This window comes from Eufriesea mexicana, unplaced genomic scaffold (assembly GCF_001483705.2).
Source record: "Eufriesea mexicana isolate 0111107269 unplaced genomic scaffold, ASM148370v2 scaffold32, whole genome shotgun sequence".
NCBI lineage: Eukaryota > Metazoa > Arthropoda > Insecta > Hymenoptera > Apidae > Eufriesea > Eufriesea mexicana.
In genome coordinates this window covers 73,455-97,282 of record NW_016908213.1, presented here as the reverse complement: position 1 = coordinate 97,282, position 23,828 = coordinate 73,455, and the positions used below count along the sequence as shown (strand labels likewise).

Genomic DNA, 23,828 nt, shown 5'->3' with positions numbered 1-23,828 from the left:
AAAAGAAGATAGGTTATACTTGTTTATAATGAACGGACCCATTGTATGCACACATAATAGAAATTCACGTATAATGTAAAAGAGTAACACTTTTTATTCGATAATAAAAATTAATCTAAATAAACATTTTAATTTAATATCTTTTTGTCATTAAATATTCCATTGAATTGTATATATTTGTATTTATTTTTTCATGTTTTCTCAATGGATTAAATGATCATAATATAACCAAATCTTTTGAAAATACCGATATAATATTATTTCAAAATTTGACTTAATTATATATGACGATAATAAATTTATTTAATATAATCATTTTCATTAAACACATTTCATTATATAGAACCATTTTATTTGATGATATATTCCATTTATTAAGATAAAAATGGAGGTGTCTATTTGCGTCATTCAAATTATAATGCATGAATGATTTATTTTACTACATATTTATATATCCTGTGTTGACTAGTAAATGCGTTTGTATCACCTATTATATTTTAGATGTAAGAGATCGTGCTAAGTTAATATTCTACGCTTATATAATAGAATTTATACGGATTTCCGCCAAACCATTCTTTAATAAATTCAGTGTAACGTAAGTTTTTTTATTTATCTCGAGATTTTTTAAATAGTCTTATATGACTTTTACTCAAAAATTGGGTTTTTTACTAAGTTATTAATATTTTAGATATTAAAATTTGGTATATCATTAATAACTGCAATGAAAGACGGAAGCAGATTGTTGACAATCCTTCTGAAGGTATCAGAAAAAGCTGCAAATATTGCAAGAGCTTGTAGGCAAAATGATGTTCTATTTAAATTACTTGTACAAGAAAAATCAGAGGAAGAAAAGAATCCACGTTTCTTCCAAGATTTCAAAACTTTGGCAGATGTTCTTATTCAAGAGACGATTAAACATGACATAGGATTAGAGGTAAGCTAATAAAAAATATTAATATATACTTAATTTGTTACTTTGTTTAAGAATATTCAGGTCTAAATAATAAATTAATTAAAATATATAATTTGTATCAAACAATGAACTACATTAAATTTGTCTTAAAACGAAATAAGTGAAGGATTAAAGATAATATAAGAAATATATTTAAAGTACGTATAATATCACTTATAGAGAATTAGTTTCCAGAACTGGCTAAGGTAGTACAGGGAGAAGAAAATAATACATTCAGCAATGCTATGGGTGAATCTATAGTGGTTGAAGTATGTTCAACTATTGAAGAGACTACACAATTATTAGCTAAGGTGATGGGTAGTGATATTGCAACTGCTGGATTACTAGCTACTGAAGTTCATAAGGATGTTCAATTCTTAGACATCCCAATGGTAGCAGAGCTACCTTTTGATTTTGATATAGATATTTATGATCTTGGTATATGGATAGATCCAATTGGTAAGAAATATAACAGTATGATTTAAATACTTTAAGATAAAGATTTACTAAATGTGTAACAAATATAATATAATATTAATATTGTTATTTGCATTAAAAACAATGTCTGGGAAATTTATATGGTAAATATCTTCATGTTCATATAATTTATTTTAAATTTTATACAAAGTATTGATATCTTCTAAATATTTTGATTTTCCTTGTTTCGAAATTTATTCTTTTCTATTATTGTATAGTATATTCACTTTTTTATTTTTGTTTTCTTTATATTTTTTCATTTCGCTTTATTTATTTTTTTTAAATGATATTCTTTCATATTCTTATACAAAATTAGATACATTTTTTGTGAAATCCTCTATTTATTTTGTAGTTTAATAAAGCATGCCTGAGGAGCAATTCATGGAACTTTTGTAGATTCAACTGCAGATTATATAAATGGAGGTGAAAAGGTGGATTTTGCTACTGGTATACATATGAGTGGCTTACGATGTGTCACTGTCTTGATAGGAGTATATTCAAAAAGTACAGGTATACCAATTGTGGGAGTAATTAATCAGCCTTTCTATACAAATGTGGATTTACGGTAAATAAAACGAAATGAGTGTAATGTATACTTGTGAAAATATCAATATTTGAACAAATTTCATGTGATTCTATTTTGTACAGATGGAAAGGCAATTGTTACTGGGGATTCATGGAAAACAATATTGGAAAATGTTCTATAGTGAAAGAACCTAATAATAAAAAGATAATTATTCTGAGTAGAGTTGAAGATGAAACTGTGAAATCAAAGCTCACAGATGCTGGTTTTGTTATAGTCGAAGCCGCTGGGGCAGGATATAAAATATTAAGCGTCGCTCTTGGACAAGTCGATGCCTACATTTTATCTAAAGGTTCCACATACAAGTGGGATACTTGTGGTCCACAAGCACTTTTGCGTTCTTTAAATGGAGGTATCATTGAATTTCAAAGTTTTATAAATAATCCTGATTCTGATTATATGGATGTAAAATATTTATCTATGTCCACCAATTTCTCAAATAGCAGTGGTTTGGTAGCATATAGAAATCTTGAAACTTTGCAAACACTAAAATCGATTTTATGCAAATAATGTTATTTATGGTATTATGTTATATACTTGTTCCATTTATTAAGTATTGGTGGTATTACAAAGTTCTTAAAAATGAATTTAATCTTGCTGTATTCATTATTAAATGCAATTTTTACTTATTATTATTTTAATTTTTGTATTTTTGACTTTCTAATTACTTGATAGTATTATAAAAATATTTAATCATGACTTAATTACTAATATCAAGGGTTTTTAAAGCACTTAAATATCAAATATGTTTACTATATCTAAAATATATGTTGTATTACTATTTTAACTTAATTACTTTAAAATCAAGTCATTCTTCTGTGATATGTAAACAGATAAACTTTAGTAAAAGTTATACTTCCAATTTTTTTTTTTTTTTTTTCAAGTAAATATGTTCATATAATAAATAAAATGAGAATAACTTTAACAAGGAATTTTAGAAATTGAAAATTTTAACCAATATTTTAGTATAGTTAATATTTTTTGTAGACTATTGACAATATATTAGAAACGTTAATTACTGTTGATAATATTTAAAGTAATTAAACGAAAAGGAGATTATTTTACTCATCTCCATTAAATGTTTGTTGTCTCTAAATGTGATTAATATATTATAAATGAAAAGTAATAGTCTTAAAGTTGTTATTTAAAATTACGTACAATGTCAAAAGATGTTATGTAATATTAAAGATAAATAACAAAAAAGTGGTTTATGTTTCACTTACGATTTTTATTCTCCTCATCGAATTGGTTGTCTCTTTCACGCATTCCTGGTGTATTCCATTATAAAAGTTGTTCGAATTACACACATTTATTAAAATATAACACTAAACATTAACAATTCAACATATAATGTATTTAAATTAAGGAATTAATTCACAATTTTAACACATACGATATGAAAGAATCATACACGCATTCGTCCATCCGAACTTTTAACATTTTAAATATGTTTTATTTGTTTCGATTAATTTCGATAACTGCATGTAACAAACTTCACGGTAACCGTATAGTAATTTTATCGTTTAAAATCATTACGATATGATGCTACTTACACGAAACAATTTACGCGATTAGATATTCATAGTTTAAATTGTACGTTTTAATAATTAATTGAAAAAATATTTCTATTAAATTAAATTTGGAATCAGTACACTAACAGAATTTGAAGATTTTGAAAAACTTCAGGATATTAAAGTTCTATTTAAAAAAATGTAAATTTCATATGCTATTGCATCATCTGAATAATTATTAATTTTGTATAACTACTCTTTTTTCGAAATGAATAGGTAGATATTATTTGAAAAGGAAAGTTTTTCAAACAGTTTGTTTCAAGATATATGATTTAAACTATGACGTGTAGAAACAGCGCATCTTTATTGGTTCTTTATTGGTACAATTTTTTGTTCAATATTCTTTAATGATGCACAAACACCAAATACACGATGATCGTTATGATATCTTAGAACAATTAAGTACTCACTTGTGAAAATGTGAAATATATTCGTATTTTTAACGCACGTTCTTTGAATTCGATTTCCCGATTGGTTTCAACTGTTCGTAACGGTCCTATCATAGAGGGAACTAGATGTCGTTTTACAATTTTCTGTTCTATTCTAAAGAACCGCGAATTTCAAATAGTTTATCAGTGTCAAATATAATTTATTAGCTTCGTATTATTTTATTTCATTGTCATTCATTATTTTTTTTACATTGAAAATCAATTTAGTTTGTATAACTTTCAATTTGCTTTTAGTTAAATTTGTAATCTTAAATTTAGAATTACAAATATTTAACGAAGAAATAATAATTTAACATTAACAAAAATTCTATAATAATTTTATGTACTTAATTTATCTTTGTTTACCTATTTTTATAGCATCTATAATTCGTTAAATTATTATACAATATAAAAAAATGAAAAAAAGTTTAATATATTTATAATATATATTAAAAATCTCTTTCTATGCAACAATTTTTGGTTTATAATGTACATAGTTCTTTATTTACATGAAAGAATAAACACAAGTTATAATCTTATATTGCATTTCATTTTGCAGGTTTCGTTTTATATTTCATTTCAATTTTTAAAAATTCTATATCATTTATTCCTTGAATTAAAATCAGACAAACATATATTTTGTTAACAATTAAAAAAAAATGGAAAAAATACTATAAGAACCCTAGATTACACTTCGAATACTGATTCTCTTTTTATATATATTTTGTAGAAAAAAATTAGGGTATTAATTATAAAATAAAATAAAACTGTCTTAATTAAAAATTTGTGCCTAAGACTATTACATTTAAATTAAGTTCAATTCATAATTTTTTTACAAAATGTCGTTGTACTTTTAGCAAATTCTTTGGTAACACATCAGCTTTGGATTGAAATTCTGTTAAACCTTTCTTATAGTTTTTTTTATTCATTTTTCCATCATTTAGGTTTCTCCATACCTTATCATCTATTCTCATATTTATTCATTTAACACATAATCACATTTAATTTAATTAGAGAACTTTTACAGTTGTTCTTCTGAATGAGATTCGAGATAAGAAAATTGTCGTAATTGCTGAGTAGTTGGGCGGAAGGAGTCGTTCCGGAAACTAGCGCTTCTTGCAGGAGCAGTATAGTTTCCATTTGTTTTACGACGAACACTGACGTAGGTTGTGCACGTGTTCATACGTCGGAGAACAGACTGGTTTGAATCATTTAGGCCTGCAATTTAAAAAATCTTCATTCAATTTACAAAATTATTATTAAATTGAACATTTCTTCCAAATTTTCCGTGTGAAATAAAAATTATAACATTTCAAAGAATTTTCAATTTTTAACAATTATAACAAGGATGAATATAAATTAAATAATTCTTCAAATTACTTTTGTTACAAATTTAAAAAATGAATATGATAATATGATAATTAATATAATTTGTAATAATTTTATACTTTAATATGATAATTAAATATATGTTTTATATATGTAGAGAGATTTTAGCTACAACAAGTTATTAATTCAATAAGCAGTTTTCATAAAGTTTATAATACTCGAAGAATTAGCATCGGCTTTAATTTGTTGTCTGCTTGTTGAATTTGGTTGGCCGAATTAACCAACTTTATATATAGATTTTTCATGTGATTTTATATTAAATTTGTCGAATAATGTGTACTGTCTGTTTCTTTTTAAGAATTTTTCAAAAAGGTGAAAGAGAAAACTTCAGAAAAAAAAGCAGGGTGAAAAATTAATTTAGTTTAATAGATTACCTGTTAAAGGAATGCCCATTGTACTGGCGTGACAATTGTTACGTTGTCTCCCTCTACGAATTCGATGTATTCCAGGTAGACGCCTAATCGCGACTATGAAACCTGTTCGAAATCTCGCGTTCATCCAGCAGTAAATTACCGGATTGTAACAGGAATGTGACATAGCCAACCAATGAACAACCATCCATACGAAGGGAAATCCAGCCCAACTTATGAGAGTCTCGTTATTATCCGTTAACAACTGAAAATTTTACCATATCTCTTTCTGTAAGGGTGTTTCTTAAAAAGGATGACAAATTGAAGAGAAAGAGAATCAGAATGTATTAAGAATAATTTTAGAAATTATTATGAAAAAGAATCAGAATTTTTCTGCCTATTTTTATTTTAATTATTTTTCATTTCCATGATATTGCACTTTTATTTTATTTCCGAAGATAATAACCAAAGAGGAAATATACTAAAGTTCAAGATTTATTGGAAGTTCAAGATTTATTACTTACGTTCAATATATTGAATGGAAGCCAGCAAACAGTGAACACTATTACAACGGTTACCATCATTTTTACCATCTGAAACAAATAAAATATAAAACTATATTTTTTCTTTGCCGTTGACTGCTTTGATTAATTTTCACAAATAAACAAATTTTATTTATGTAACAAACGATATTTAAAATAGTACTCGAATGATAGTAATTAATGCTTCAAGTATCTATGTTAGTTTCGTTCTGGATTACTGTCCCAAAAATTTAATTAAACGAGAAAAGCTTACAGAACAAGTGAAAATTAAAATTGACACAAAGAATGTGTTAACATTTCGAATGCCTCGGTAAATTTCTTTTCAAATTTTATGACAGTGTTTCCTATGTTAATGAGAGCTGAAAATATAGGCCACATTATGAGAAGGACATGGTTGGCTAAAATTTGACCGAAAAATAAATTAAATGTAGAAATTATTTTTCGTTCGGTGAATATATTCTGCGGTTCTTTTAACGTCAATTTATTTCACTGTATGACCAGCAAATACATGTGGCGTTACATATTACCACGGATAATATCGTTTTCATTATGGTTGCGGCTATGATTTATTTTCGCGTTCCATACGATCCTAATTATTTTGGATATTAAAAATGAAACCTAATTTTTTAATTTTTCGCATATGATTAAAAATTAAAGTAAAATAATAAAAATAATATTCATAATATTTATAATTTTCAGTACAACGAAAGAGAAAATTATTTGAAAGTACAAAGTGTGTCAGTCGACAAAGTATTTCTATCTCGCATAAACTGTTTCTATCTCGCGTTCATCCAGCAGTAAATTACCGGATTGTAACAGGAATGTGACATAGCCAACCAATGAACAACCATCCATACGAAGGGAAATCCAGCCCAACTTATGAGAGTCTCGTTATTATCCGTTAACAACTGAAAATTTTACCATATCTCTTTCTGTAAGGGTGTTTCTTAAAAAGGATGACAAATTGAAGAGAAAGAGAATCAGAATGTATTAAGAATAATTTTAGAAATTATTATGAAAAAGAATCAGAATTTTTCTGCCTATTTTTATTTTAATTATTTTTCATTTCCATGATATTGCACTTTTATTTTATTTCCGAAGATAATAACCAAAGAGGAAATATACTAAAGTTCAAGATTTATTGGAAGTTCAAGATTTATTACTTACGTTCAATATATTGAATGGAAGCCAGCAAACAGTGAACACTATTACAACGGTTACCATCATTTTTACCATCTGAAACAAATAAAATATAAAACTATATTTTTTCTTTGCCGTTGACTGCTTTGATTAATTTTCACAAATAAACAAATTTTATTTATGTAACAAACGATATTTAAAATAGTACTCGAATGATAGTAATTAATGCTTCAAGTATCTATGTTAGTTTCGTTCTGGATTACTGTCCCAAAAATTTAATTAAACGAGAAAAGCTTACAGAACAAGTGAAAATTAAAATTGACACAAAGAATGTGTTAACATTTCGAATGCCTCGGTAAATTTCTTTTCAAATTTTATGACAGTGTTTCCTATGTTAATGAGAGCTGAAAATATAGGCCACATTATGAGAAGGACATGGTTGGCTAAAATTTGACCGAAAAATAAATTAAATGTAGAAATTATTTTTCGTTCGGTGAATATATTCTGCGGTTCTTTTAACGTCAATTTATTTCACTGTATGACCAGCAAATACATGTGGCGTTACATATTACCACGGATAATATCGTTTTCATTATGGTTGCGGCTATGATTTATTTTCGCGTTCCATACGATCCTAATTATTTTGGATATTAAAAATGAAACCTAATTTTTTAATTTTTCGCATATGATTAAAAATTAAAGTAAAATAATAAAAATAATATTCATAATATTTATAATTTTCAGTACAACGAAAGAGAAAATTATTTGAAAGTACAAAGTGTGTCAGTCGACAAAGTATTTCTATCTCGCATAAACTGTTTCGTGAAAATACCAAACTTTTTTCGAAATTATGGAGATTGAAGGATTTTGAAAATCAATTTTACTAGCTTTTGTCGAGAAACTGAATTACGAGAATTTCTTTTTGATTTACTTTCTGTTTCTCTCTTATATAGATGAAATTGTTCCATCTAATACGACTTTTCTTCCTTTTATCAATAGACACCTTGTATTTTTGTTGCGTTTTTCTACCAAATATTTATGGCTCACGCAACTGTACGTTATGTTCCTTATTTTTTCTCTACCTATGTTTTACTTTTATTTTTCTCCCTTTTTCCAGTAGCTTCTCCCTTAAAAGTTCTCACCATATTTTTACCCTTGCCTCGTCTTTTTATTTTTCCTGTTCTTTCTGTCTTTGATATTTATATCCTTATTTCTCACCATAATATTTCCCTTTGTTCTTTAGATATGTGATATCCTGAGTTTTTACGTTAATACCGATAACGTCGATTTTTTGCATAATAATCCGGATAAAAGATTCATTGGAAAAAGTAAAATAAAAGATTTACTCGAAAAAACAAGAAATTTCTCATTTTTCTTTACGTTTAATTTATTATACGTAATGAAAATGGCAGTGCAAAGATTCCATATGGATTTGCAGATTTAAATTATTTATTATAATATTTGTATATAGTACCGTATTAAAATTAATTATATTATGTACCTATACAGATATTTTATTTATATACTATTTATTTATGATTTTATGTATAATTTTTAATACAGGTTTCATTTAAAGCGATCCTTGGTTATTTCTTAATACTAAAATATTTTCATCTCGTACAGATATTCTTAGACACGTTATGGAGTTACTTATGAGTGATACTTTCTTTCATCGGGAGGGTGAGATATGTGAGAAGAGGGTGGTTTTGTGAAATGAAATATTCATGTTGGGTGGATGTAATATAAAGGAAAAATTATTCCGCGCGTGGAATAACGTATCTCCTAATGGATGTTGAAAAGTTATTCATATTTTAAGTAAATATACAAGGATAATGTGTATCATGGTCGAGAAAAATTCTACAACTCGTCGTTACTGCAACGAATATCTCTGGACTTCGTAAGGACTTAAAATTCTTCTAATTTCGAATTTAATATAGCAACTTATACGCGATTTCTAATGTTTCCACGAAATTCTGAGATTGCTGCCTAGCGAAGATTGTACGAGCAAAATTGTAGGATAAAGTTTAGAGAGAAAGTGGATTTCTATATGTGAATCAAGTATGATTATACGAAGTTTAAAAAGTTTCGACGGAATGAAAGTTCGAAAAGGAAGCGAAATATCATCTCTCGAGGAACTTCGGACGAGAAGACTTTGGCAAATTAGATATGGAACACATGGGTAATGCGTTGTTCAATGTAATTCAAAGTTCCCGTTTAGAATTATTACATTTAATTAATTCGCGAAATAACATCGTTAAGAAGCAAGCGTTATTTCACGAGCTTGGGTAAATTCTGAATGTTAATATTGGAAAATTACACATAGCCTGGACTAACTTTATAGGATACTTAAATAATTTGTAAATTTAGAAATAACTTTTTAATGTAAAAAGTAAAATTTACGATATTTTCATCTCTTTCATTTATTTTATTTTATTTATTCATTTATTTGCATCATGTACCTAATATATTACTCGTAAATAATATTAATTAAAATCTGACGATGAAGACAAGTAAGGAAATACATGTAATAATAAATGCTAATAATAATAAATAATAAATAATAATAAAAGCTTCGAATTCAGTCATTCCAACTGGTACCTTAATTCTGCATTATGTACCTGACATATTATTCGTAAATAATATTAATTAAAATCTGACGATGAAGACAAGTAAGGAAATACATGTAATAATAAATACTAATAATAATAAATAATAAATAATAATAAAAGCTTCGAATTCAGTCATTCCGACTGGTACCTTAAGTTCAATGTTAACGAAACTAAATACCTCACGTAATATAAATATTTCTCTCCGAGTTGATATTAAATCTCCCTATTTTCTCCATTTTCATTTCTCCTCTCCCTTTATCTTTATCCCCAGCTTTGATAGCGCCAGCCTTTTAAGCACGGGGAATTTACACTGAAAATGCACTTTGTGTGTTTCAAACACAGAGAGTCGTAATACTTTTTCTTGTAAAATTCATAAATCACGCTTTTACAACAAGGAAACGGTACACAAGCTTTTTAACGTCTCGGTAAACCCGGTTTATGGGAGTCTTATTGAACATCAACGAACAGTGCAGAAACAATATGGCGAGGATCAGTATGGATCGTTGGCTCGTCAAGTAGATTTCTCTTCGAGATTCGACCATCAATTCCTCTTCTTCGCCACTTATCAGAATAGCTAAAGAATAATATACTAAAAATAACAAGCTAAAATAATAAGCTAAAAAATAATATCACTTCCTTCAAAATAAACAAAAATTTCATTAAATTTTAATCCATAACTTTTTACCATCTCAAGAGTATTTTAATTAATCAAGATTAATAATTTCTCGTTTTTACCGTAACAGAGATATCTGCTGGATATCCCAGAAGATCCTGACTAATCGTTTTCAAATTTTTTCGAGGACCTTCGTCGTAACAGACCTAGCTCGGTTACGTTAATCTTGACGAAAAAGAACGAAGGCGAGGATTTCATCGGAGATAATTAGTGTGGTATTGCGAGCAGTGAAGGAGGCCAGCAAAGGAAATAGTATTAAGAAACCAATCAACTAACTTTTAACCCACTTTCTTGTAATTTCCTAGGTTTCTTTTCTTTAGAAATATTCGGTTCCTCGAATATTCCATGAATATTTCAATGGGAACCGAATCATCGAACACTGATAGTTTATTCAATTCTTTTATTACTCCCAGAAATCTTCGAAGAATTATTCGCGTTGATAATGTGGTATTGCGAGCAGTGAAGGACGTTAACAAAGGAAATAGTATTAAGAGTGATAGCGGGGCGAATGAGTGTGCGGTCTTACTTCTAAGCGAATAAATGGGAAGGCTCGGGTCGCTTCTCGAAAAGCGAAAAATAATAAACAGCGGCATCGGGTTCGACTTGGGCGTTCAGGGTGATATCTAGGATGCGGGCGAAAGAACAAACGGTAGCGCGAAAGAATCATTTTGACGGGATTTCTATGACAGTATCGAGCGATCGAGAAAGAAAGCCTATGCATGAAAAGAGAGAGTTTTGACTTTAAGTAAGGGTGCAAGGGCGCAGGCGAGGCAGAATGCTTGCAGTCGAGACGTAACGAATAGAGGATCGTGTGTTTGAGAGTTAGAATCGAGAGAAACCTAGTGTAATATTTTAGTTAAATAAATCTGTTTTGTTATTAAAAAGGAGTCGTTGTTTATTAGACGCGCAGATCTCTGTCAGCATAGGATTAATCTAGCAATAATCCTAGATTAGTTACCCTCCATCCACATCGTCTGGGACACTTTTTGCCTCAGTACAATTGAAACATCCTGTCAAGGTAACCTCCATTCATCTGCTTCTCCTGTTTCTACGTTTTGTTTCGCTTTTTGCCCCTATACAGCCTTTTACGACGTGTTCCTCCGATGCCGGAGACCTTCAATAACTTGCACGAAGCGTGTAATGAATGTACAACTTCCACTTTCGGTATAATACCGATGTTTTATTGCATTTCTTCATCTTTGTCCGTACGTGCGACGATTTTTACGTTTACATTTGCGCCGATCACGTTGAACAGTATACCCGAACAAAGCATTATCTGCACGAACACGATTCTTTTTTCTTGCAAGGTGACATCGTTCTTCGAGACACTTGTGGAATGAGGTTCCCTCGTGATTGATCTATTTTTTTGCGAACGAGGATCAACGATAAAAGAATGTCCGAAGGAAGGAAAAAACTAGGATAATGAATTTCGTAGACTTGCATGACCATACTTATGTAAAAGGACAAGAAATTGGACCATCGAGAGAGAAAATAAGATGTACGCCAGAGAAGCGTAACAAATTCGTGTAAAATGGGAAGAGAATATAGAGTATCGTTAACAAGGGAAAACAATCTTCTTTAATTTATTCAGATGCCTGAAGTATATTACAGAGTCGAGGGAATCACAAACCTAATCTCGTGAACGTAGGTCTAAAATAAAATATGTGGTAAGTCGAAAGGAACTTTTGATTCTGATTATATTTTATATTTTTTGGCGGTATAAAATATACGAAGGCTCGAAGTCTTCTATGATGCGTGGCTGTAGACAATGGACTGTCAAAAATTGTGTCGTCGAATCCTTCGGCATGGTTTCTATAGGCCCTATGACAACTCATTGCGTCACTCAACCCTGATTCCAGAACTAATAAGCTGGATTGTTCCTCGAAGTAAAGATAGATCTCGATGCAGGGTGACACCATCCAAATAAAGGTTCCTCTCACAAATATTGTTACAGATCGCACTTAGAATTCCTCTTCTATGCGTTCGGTCGCTGGATTGCCGAAAGATTCCTAATACACGACGTAGAATTAGATTAACTCTGTAACAAATATTGTTACAGTTCGCACTTAGAACTCCTCTTCTATGAGTTCGATCGCTGGATTGCCGAAAGATTCCAAATACACGACGTAGAATTAGATTAACCCTAATTAAACGCTGAACTCTCTCTAAACTTCGGCGGAAGACGCCTCTTTTTATAGTCATCAGCCGCCATTGATCTTTGCCCGAATATTCTGGAAGGTCCTGGATTACTAATCCGGAAGTTGGAAGTCCCTGTCCCAATATTTTGGAAAGTCCTGGATTGCTATTTTTCGGGAGCTATTGTTCGGAGGCTATATAATTCTTGTTACTAGGTTGAGTACAGGGTGGATATGAGAAACTCGTAACAATATATATAGAAATGCTAGGGTTTGAGAGTGAATGTAAAGGAACATTTGGGCCTACCTAGCTGAGATAATGGGCAATAAACAGCAGCCTAGGGTTCAGGGGATATTTATGTTACGTATAACGGGATATTTATGACTGTATCGAATACAAGTGCTCAAAATCAGTCGCAATACCAGCCAAAATGTGAATACGTGTGTCATAGTCAGTTTCACGCCATATTACTGTAGTGGAAGTAAATTTTAACCCTTTGCACTCGTATGTCACGCTGGAGGTGCCAATGCTAATTTACTCTAAAACTCGTATGTCACAATAAATACAATTGGAAGTGACAATACTAATTTACTCTAAAATAAAAATAAATAAAATAAATACAACACGTTGAATTCTACCACTGTAAATTACTTTGATTCATTTAGCTAAAAATAAATATAAGTTGGCATCCAACAACTTTGAAAATAAATCGAGTGTAAAGAGTTAATCCTTTTTCCTTTTATAAATATTATAAATATATTATATTTTATAATAGATGACAGTTTCAAAACTATATTTAGAAAAATGTTCTGTTCACGAGTCTGGCTCGTGATATTCATGTTTGGGCCAAAATCTTCGTCACGAGTTAGACTCATCAAAATATGGGAAGGGGTTAAACGAGAGTGCAAGGGCTGTCCCAAGATAGTCCTTTATGGAATTTGAAGAAGAAATGTGTGAGTGTCAGTTGCGTGATCATATCAGTTATTAGTCTAGTCTTTTAGTTTGTACCTTACTCCTAAATCTCTTTTAGCTCGTAATAAATATATTGGAATAAAACACCATCTCTTATTCCTTATATTTGCCAATCAAAAGTATCCCTATATACATCAAATATATGACGATATATAATAATATCACTGTTGGATGATTAACGATTCGTTGGCCTTTAGTCACTAGAAGGGCCTGGCTGATAAACGCAATTTTATAGTCCAATTTTAGAAGTTCAAAAACAATTGACTCATTCCTATTTTCACTAAGGGCCAATGGTCATCTTCACCCCATCAAAATCTAACATTATATAAGCACCCACAAAATTTGCGAAAGGTAAGTTTCAATTTAGTTCTTTTCCTCTCCGCCGATTTGTATTTTTCCAACAATTTTAGCCTTGTTGCTAAAACTCGTATTGTATATTGAAATCCGGGTTCCAACATTACATATACGTATATAGACACGATGGTAATATACTGTACGACAATATAATATGCTTAAAACGTTTTTCGCTAAACAGCGATCATATCGATCGAGCAGGAAATAAATGTTGAAACTCTAGGGAATTTCGTTTTGGGAGCAAGCCAATAGCGATTTCGTATGCTCTGCATGAGAACCGCTTCCATCGATAAATGCGTATGAAAGTAAATTGGAATGGTTTCGTATCGGAATAAAAAATGTCTACCTCGGGAATGACATTCCTGTCGAGATAATAAATCATCTCAGGCGTATTCATCGGAGAAATCGATTAAGCTTCGAGAAGAAAATCCCTAGACGTATTTCAACCACGGATCTTGACATTTTGGCATATGGCGCTTCAAACTTTCCGACGAATTTCGATTCGACTTGGTAAGGAAAAGTTCGTGGGAAAAATTTCAACGAGGATTTTCAGCCTGACGCGTCTGTTATCGCTGAGTCGTACGGGGTGAAACGTAGCTGAGAAAAAGCCTGATAAATTCACCCCTCTGCCGGCAAACTGGCAGTGCAGATACCCCCAATGGCCGATCTGTAATCGCGCTTTAACCAGGATTTTCTTTTACAATGACTTTACGAGTTTCTCAGTAATGTGGCGTTAAAAAGATTCGACATCCAGCCACTTGCGACGGATAATAGATTTCGTATAAAAATTTTTATAACATTGCCATAAGCTTTATGACTTTACCTGGCGTGTTGCCGGTTTATGTCATTCCGCGTCGTAATTTTTCAGTTATCCTTTGGAAGCTCGATGCGCTTAAATCTGATGATAAATTTACGATTTCCTAGTTGTCTCGTGAACTTAAGATTCTTATTTTATTTTACTTTATTCGATTTTACTTTTTTTTTTAAATTTATTTTGCGTTATTTTTGTATATTTCTTAAATCTGACGATAAATTTACGATTTCCTAGTTGCCTCGTGAACTCAAGATTCTTATTTTATTTTACTTTATTCGATTTTACTTTTTTTAAAAATTTATTTCGTATTATTTTTGTCTATTTCACTGACTGTCGAATTAATAGCAATTTAAATTATGGAAATCAAATTTTTGTACTTTCTAAAGACTATCTGACTAATTTCCTGACACGATAAGAGAGTAGTTTGCACTGGTAATTAAAATGAAGTTAACTCGGATAATTTTGAACTATATAAACATATGGGATTATAGTGGATTAGGGTGGCAGGGCATGCTTTGGTTTCAAAACAAGGAATTATCAGCCACCCTTTTGATAAGCAAGGGAAGCCATCTCAACTATCATAACATAATTCCGAGTGATATATCTTCTTGATTTCATCGATACATATTTGGCGTTTGGAAAATTAACATAATTTTAATATCGTGTAATAGCTTGTTGGGTTTAACTGTTCCTGCAAGATTACAGATTCTTGTGTTTCCTCTTTGAATTATAAATAACATAAATTATAGATTATCATAAAAATCACAATTATTCTAATATTAGAGAATTATTTAATATTAACGAGTAATATCAACATTACTTTTTAATTGATAACTACTGCTCGAACATATTGAAACGATAGATATTCGAAAATAGGATCGAAAATTCTTGTATTATATCCGATACATAGAAATAATTTTAATGACTTTGTCTCGATTATGATACACGATACATTTGTACCATTATCGCGTTATTGGTTCAGTGAGAAAATACATGGATAATTTTCTCCTGATTTTAATGAAATTTCATGGATTTACGTGGAAATGGAGACATCGTCAAAAGAGAGAGTAAAAATCGCTTTAATTGCGATATTCGAATATCAAGAATAATTACGAAATGTAACCTTAAACATTATTAATTTCCAAAAATTAATTTCACATTTTAAATTCACACAAGTCCACATCTTCGTTCATTTTAATGATCAAATAAATTAAATAAAGCTCAAAAGACTTACATTTCTGCTTTGTTTTTTTAAATAATCGAAATTCAGAAAATGACAGTGAATCTTGTGAATCTATGTTAAAGTGTCACAATGCGAGGTAAGTTAAATTAATATTGTTACGAGATTTTCATATCTACCCGGTATTCGGCAAAGTAAAAAACAATATTTATATTTTAATTTACTATTTTATATTTATCGATAAAAATTTGTTCAAGGAATAAAAAAAAAATCAGATAAAATTAATTAATGAAAAATTATAAAAATTTAGAATCAAATAAAATTTTAAAATCAATTTTTAGATTTATGGATCGTAACTTCAGGGAAAAGTAATCCAGCATCTTCCAGAATGTTCGGACAAAATAATAATCGTTTACTATAAAAAGGGATGTCTTCCACCAAAGTTCAGAGAGCTGTCAACATTTCAATAGTGGGAAAGAAATAAAAATTGCACTATAACGAAAATAGGAATTAACCCTTTGCACTCGGCGACTTTTTCGTTACAGGAAAATAGCAATTCGAAGACTTTCTGCCATAAAGTCGACGATAATTTTAAAATGGTAAATAAGAAATCGTGTAGAAATTAAGACGTAGAATTATTTTACTTCGATATCCCACGAATCGTTGGGTAATTGTAAATTTCATATATTAATTAATATCCATCGTTAGAATCTGATTAAATGACGACTGAGACTAGCCCCTCGAGTGCAAAGGGTTAAATCTATTCAGCGACGTATTCACTGGAAATCTTCGGCAATCTAGCGATCGAACTTGTAGAACAAGAATCGTAAAGGCGATTCGTAACAATATAAATTTAACTCAATGTTCTAATCTTCTAATTCATACCTTACTGTATGTTGAATATTAGTTTAGACACTTTGGATTAAGATAAATGTGTCGATTACAAACATCGAGGATGTTGTTACAGCATATTGGAGAATCGTGCTTCGGATAATAGTGCAGTTCATGTACGAATATTCTCTTGTTTGATCTTGGACAATAAGCAGTCACGACATAGTTATATATGGTGCTTACTTTGTTCTCCAACTCCAATCAATCGCTGGTAACTGCCGGAGTAATTGTGTATCGTTCAAATGCCCGGGACACTTTAAAGTTTGAGAAATATCGACGAGAGTCTAGGTAAACTGTTATGTGGTCCATTAAGTAGAAAGTTATGGTGGATACACTTGAACCAGTTTCGAATACTTGTATCGTATAATGCAACTTGGGTAGGTGTTGCAGATTTAAACAATTTTTGGTGTGTTATGTGGAAGGTTATTATTTTAATATTATTTTAATTCGCTTATTGATATTCGAATATTTTTGGCCACACTGTTAGGAGGAGTTTTGAATATTTTCTTATGGAAATGAGGAATAATAAATTTAAACTTGCGAGTATTCGAATAATTTTAACGATTTGAAGTGATGGTATAATATTTTTAAAATGTTAACGAGGAAGTAATAATTAAAAGTAGCGTTAAACGTCTTTTTAAATTTATTAAAAATAAAATTAAATATTCGAGGGTATTAATTTATTAATTTACCATACTAAAATTAAATATAGGTAAATATCGTTGTTTTAATTAATTGTCAGGGACCTCCTATCGATGCAACGAAATTTTCTATAATCGATTTAGTGGTTAGAGAATCCAGAGCTTATTTTATTATTAGAAACAAATTTATTCGTAAATCATAACTTCATGAGCTGCAGCCTTTCGAATAACGAAGTTTCGTAATTTTGTTATCAGTTTCAATTTCGCAATCGATTTTGGAAGCTTCGACGCTCACGGGCTCAATTTTGTTATTGCACATTAGTCTCTATAAGTCAATTTTATTGTGTTATAATATTCTACCACACAGAATTGGAACAATAATAAAGGATAAAATCATTGTGAGTGATTTCATTTATAATTAAATTTAATTATATCTCAATGAAAATAATATATTATACAAAATTTATAAATACACACATATTAAATTAATATATACTTATTATGAAATTTGCTTCTTAAACCCTTTTGCAAAATATTTTGAAAATATTTCGGTCTTTAAATGTAATTACCAATTTTAATAAAACACAATCTATTCTTCCAAACTTTCGTTTAAATTTACGTGCTACTTCACTCTGAAATCATTCATTTTCAACTGAAAAAAATCAGAACTTCCTCATAAATTATCGCGTGTATATCAACGTGTTACATGCAAATATGCATGTGGTCTAACCCTGGATATAGTGGATTCTGGTATAAATCCAAAAAAGTACACATCATTGGACACTGAACGAGTAGTCACGTAGCAGGATGGATTGAACGCAACACGAACTTCAAAATCCACAGAATAACAGGTACCAATCATAAATTTTCTCTTTGAACTCGGTTTGCTCATAAAAAAAGAAAAATTACAACTATGATAGCTCTCTATTTTATTTGGAAATCTGAGCACTAACAATTAACGTGAAAAAATCATTCTATTTCAATAAAATGTGTACATAAAGTGTGTGAATTGGATACAGTTATAGATAGACAGGTTAATAGAGTCAAATATTTTAACCAAATTTGGATATAAATTAAACTTGAAAAGGTATCCAATAATGATATCTGTCATTAATTTCTTAGCAACAAACAAACTGATTGATTTCTCATTGTTGTATCGATTATTCAATAATATACAATATATAGATTATATGTAATTTATATAGAGGGGAAATATAGGGGAAGCTGATACATATAAGTAAACTTAGAAAGGTATCCAATAATGATAATTAATTCATTAATTTCTGAACAACAGACAAACTGATTGATTTCTCATTGTTGTGTATATATATATATATATATATAAATTACATGTAATTAATATAGGGGAGATATATAAGGTAGACTGATGTATATAGGAGAGCCTGGGACTAAAAGTTCCGATTTTGAGAAAATACAAAAAAATTACTTAGAAATAATGTAGTTATTCTTTTCCCTATTGACTAATTCAAGCATTGGAACAACTTACCCCAGGAACTTTTAGCCCCAGTCTCCCCTAAATTATAACAAAAGCACTGCATGAATAAATGAAGTGAATATTTACTATGGGGACAACTTCGGCGGAAAATGTATGATAGAATCCATCTTTGATGAAAGCAGAGGGTCACATAAAATCAATAGGTGGTATTTGCTGTTATTTACACTAGCCTATTTATTTTTTCGGCATCACACCCACACAATACGATTCGTGTGATTTAAGTCAGCCGTTTCTTCTAAATCGCCTTTGATTTGGTCAGATCGATTCTCGAGGAATGGTCTTAACTTTCTTGTAACTGTGCACCCTGATTCCATTTCTCTTCGTCTTTTCTCATGGTTATATTTCAGTATCAGGTTCTAATATTATCGACCCTGTCGTTCGCAAATATTCGAATATTTTGATCGATTTAGTAGTAAGGTTACACGAATATCGTTAAAGCGTATAAATTAACCCTTTGCGTTGGGTTACAGAAACACCTAATCTTTTCGTTACAGAAACATAGTAATTCGAAGAAATTCTGCCCTAAAGTCGACGATATTTTCAAAACGGTAAATAAGAAGTGCAAATTAATTGTAAGAATTATTCGAAATATTTTACCTCGATATTCTACGCGTTGTTGGGTAATTTTAAATTCCCGATATTAATTAACAATGATCTTTAGAATCTGATTAAATGGCGACTGAGGGGCGCCACTCGAGTACAAAGGGTTAACTCTCTTTTCAACACCGATCGACTCATGCTCCTGCCAGTCATAATTAATTTCTAAGTGTGGTAGTGGATACATAGATTTTTGAGTATATATGTGTTGGGATGAGTGGAACAAGTATGCATGGGATTCCAATATGCAATGATTCAGGTTATTATGATAAATGAGTATGCGTGTAATAATTGAGGTGTGTGTGAATTATGTATGTCAATGTAATGTATGAAGAAGAAAGAAAAAAAGTGAGTGATTTCGGATACGTTAGTTGCAACTGAGTTATAATAGTGAGAAGTCCTGTGATAGAGTAATTGTGAGAAATTAATTATATTTAAACGTTATATTTGTGTTTTATAATCTTTCAAATTAAATAAAGAATTGTTCTTGTTGTTATTAAATTTCATCCACCACTAACACTAAGGACTCTGTTTTGGTCATCGAGGACCCTGCTTTCATGTTTTTCTTAACCTACGCTTCACCTCCTCGTAGGGAGCCGCGCAACTTAATTTTGCTACCCAAAATAACTTTTCCATTTGCTTCGAGAAAATATTGATCGATTTATAATTTGTTTCTGTTCGCAATGGCCGAAACGCGATTTTTTTTCGAAATGGTATCCTACATATATTAGTTTCGATACCTATGTATCGTAGAAGATAGAGAATATACCCAAATTACCAACCGATTACGTTGTTTCTTAACTTTTCTTAGTAAGTGTATATAGCAAACCTTCCCTCTAAATAGGAAAATAAAAAGTCAAAAGGCGAAATCTAAAATATGAGAATCTCACCTCCCAAATTAATATAAATCCATATCACTTTCATCAAAAGAAGCAGTGTACCTCCATCAATTTGAAACACGATAAATCCCCCCTTCAAAAAATTAATTTTTAATACCTCTCGAGTGCAAATGGTTAATTAACCAATGACTGGAAGCGGTGTTAATTATTTTCCTATGGAGATAGAGTAAGCGTAGGCTAAAAGCTTAAATAAGAGGATGATGCGTAGCCTGTTCGTTTTTACGGGAAATTACTTTTAAATTGGCCTGTTTTCCCTGCTAACGATACCCAACGAAAATTTTCCTTTTATTTGCATAATTAGCCGAACGTGTGCGTTGGAATGATTACAGTGCACGTTACGATAGTCATTATCCGAGATAACGACTGAGGACGAGATAAACATAGATCGTTTCAGTGATATTTCGTTAATCGTTGAAACGCAGTACAATATGCAATTATTATCAAATCAAGATAAAAATGTCAATAATGTCGAAATTCAGCGCATGGGTACAAAATCAAGCTGCTTTCGTTGATATCTTGAATAATCGATTAACTAGTAAATGCGATAAATACTCGTATTGTAGACGTGGAATGTTCGGATGCGAGGATTAATTTCTGAAATTCGAAAATTAATAAAATTTCAGGAATTGATGATAAATGGAACAATATGTACACTTGGATCACACGTTTCTCGCTTTTGGTTACGTGAATTTCATCTGGTTAAGAATAATAATATAATAATACTATAATAATAATAAATATGGAAATATATATAGTATTTTTTGAAATATTTGAATAGAAAATACTGTAAAAGAGATATACTATATTAATATTTTATAATATCTTATATATTTATTATATTAATATTTTTTAGCTGCATCAAAAATTGTATAAACTTACTCGTTACGAATAATAATATAATTATTTATTATTTATTTATTTATTTATTTATTCGTACAGGATTAACCCATTAGAAAAATTACAAGAAAATTATTACAGTGAGGTATAAAATTAATGGTAACAAAGAAAAATAAAAATAAAAAGATAAATAAAAAGAAAATTATATTAGTATTTTTCGGCTGCATCGACAATTGGATAAACTCACTCGTTACCTTCAGTTTCTTGATTGATATATAATATTCTCTACGTTAATTCCAAGTTCCTGGAATTCCACTGAATTTCATTGCCAGATTTATTGTCAGTTTTTTAATTTGTTGCATATCAATTTTTACTCCATATTCCTTATACCTGCTTTTGCTTGTGGTAGACATCCATCATCTAAAAAGATATTTCAAATGTATTTGTATTGCAAACCGAAATGGTAACTCGTTGATTACCTTTCAATTACGTTTACTGCAAAAGGTACTCCAATGACTACTTAATTAAAAGTTCCATTTACAGCACATCTGATCTCTTTGATACTTTGTCAATTTGGATAAAACGTATTTAAAATCGTTTAAAATTATTTCGACAGCTCGTTAAGTGTGCCGTGGATAAAGATGCTCGTTTCGTTTCTAATAATTCGTTCAATACGATCGTTTGACGTATAACTATTGAACTGGAACTTTGATGTTATTTTTACGCAATTAGCATCGATTAAAATCGAGGCATTATTCGAAGAATAAATCCGACGCGTTGAATTTTGTAAAATACAAAGCAACCCTCTAGCCCACTAAAATTCGATTAAGCTCACTTTGTTTCGATACTGGATTATACCCGGGTGAGTAAAGTTCGATAAAATTCCCTCTATACCGAGGTTGCGATGAAAATTTACAAAAATTTCAGTCCAATCTCGTTATACCTCAACCATTTTGCATATCTTCATTTCCTACCGCCTCTATGGTCAATCTCCGTGAAGAGATTGTTTTCCGGGGACGAATGATACAGTGAAAGAAATATTGGAATGAATAGCTAATTTTTAGAATTTATATGTGTGTTTTTTTAAAAGATATTAATTAAGGTTCTAGATTCATATTTGGATGTTATTAAAAATGATCGTAGTATTAGTTTTTAAAAGAATATAGGTACTTTCGGGCTACATATTTATACTCGAATAGTATTTAAAATTATCGTAAATATATGTCACTCTTTATGTGCATCACGAGTAAGAATATATATGGATCGATGTATTTTTTTTATACTAATAGCGAAATTATAATAGATTTCTTTAAATCAATTGTCGATCGAAACAGTTTCACTTTCGACACAAAATACAAAAGGTTTCTTAATATAAAGTGGTGAAAAAATAAAATAAACCTAACTTGTAACATGCAAATGAATCTCCTAATATTGCTACTCTTTGTGTAATAGTTCAGATTAGACAAAAATACACAGGAAATAAATATATTTTGATCTACATAAATGTATCATGAAAATATGAGGTATGGAAGAGCGAATGAAATTATAGTTCAAGAAAAATTTCATTGTCAAGAAAAATTGGCAAAATTACGAAAAAACTGACTTTTTAAAAATATGATAACAAAATATCACAATCCACAATCGAAATTTTTAAATATAAGGAATAGCAGACATCTCCGTCGCACGATTTTATATCCATGTGCACTTCCGTTGCCATATTTTGGAAAAGAACAGCCAAAATTGAAAAAAAATCACTAAACCTGGTAGCGAACGTTCTAGCCGAAGGGAATTACCGAAAAATGTCTAATCCCTAATCCAAATTATGCAAATAGAAGCACTGACAGCTAATTGCGTCGCACGATTTTAAATTCACTGACACTTCCGACGCTATATTACAGAAACGAACAGGCAAAATTGAAAAAAAATCACTAAATCTGGTAGCGAACGCCCTAGCCGAAGAGGATTATCGAAAAATTTCTAATCCCTAATCCAAATTTTGCAGATAAAAGTACTGACAGTTAATTGCGTCGCACGATTTCAAATTCACTGACACTTCCGACGCTATATTACAGAAACGAACAGTCAAAATTGAAAAAAAATCACTAAATCTGGTAGCGAACGCTCCAGCCGACGAGGATTACCGAAAAATTTCTAATCCCTAATCCAAATATTGCAAATAGAAGCACTGACAGTTAATTGCGTCGCACGATTTCAAATTCACTGACACTTCCGTCGCTATATTACAGAAACGAACAGTCAAAATTGAAAAAAAATCAC

The 23,828-nt window shown here is 30.3% G+C and overlaps 2 protein-coding genes across 2 annotated transcripts in view; one reads left to right on the top strand and one right to left on the bottom strand.

The window, feature by feature from the left end:
- The first annotated feature begins 694 nt into the window (after positions 1–694).
- Ipp (inositol polyphosphate 1-phosphatase) lies at positions 695–2,522 on the top strand. The gene is made up of 4 exons (XM_017908956.1): positions 695–934; positions 1,141–1,411; positions 1,826–1,994; positions 2,078–2,522. Exons 1-4 carry the CDS (start codon positions 722–724, stop codon positions 2,520–2,522), a joined length of 1,098 nt encoding a protein of 365 aa, XP_017764445.1. The 5' UTR covers positions 695–721.
- Positions 2,523–5,032: 2,510 nt separating this feature from the next.
- The window catches only part of LOC108553880 (neuropeptide Y receptor), a 31,774-nt gene continuing 12,978 nt past the window's right edge, over positions 5,033–23,828 (bottom strand). The window contains exons 4-6 of the mRNA XM_017908944.1: positions 7,460–7,528; positions 5,775–6,015; positions 5,033–5,229 (exon numbers count right to left, since the gene is read on the bottom strand). Coding sequence (XP_017764433.1) covers positions 5,033–5,229; positions 5,775–6,015; positions 7,460–7,528 — 507 coding nt within the window. The remainder of the gene's footprint in view (positions 5,230–5,774; positions 6,016–7,459; positions 7,529–23,828) is intronic.

Excerpts from the sequence above, each read along its gene's own strand:
- Ipp (XM_017908956.1), top strand. The coding sequence starts at position 722 with ATGAAAGACGGAAGCAGATTGTTGACAATCCTTCTGAAGGTATCAGAA. Across the intron at positions 1,412-1,825 it reads TATATGGATAGATCCAATTG|ATTCAACTGCAGATTATATA; the intron begins GTAAGAAATATA and ends GAACTTTTGTAG. Across the intron at positions 1,995-2,077 it reads TATACAAATGTGGATTTACG|ATGGAAAGGCAATTGTTACT; the intron begins GTAAATAAAACG and ends TATTTTGTACAG.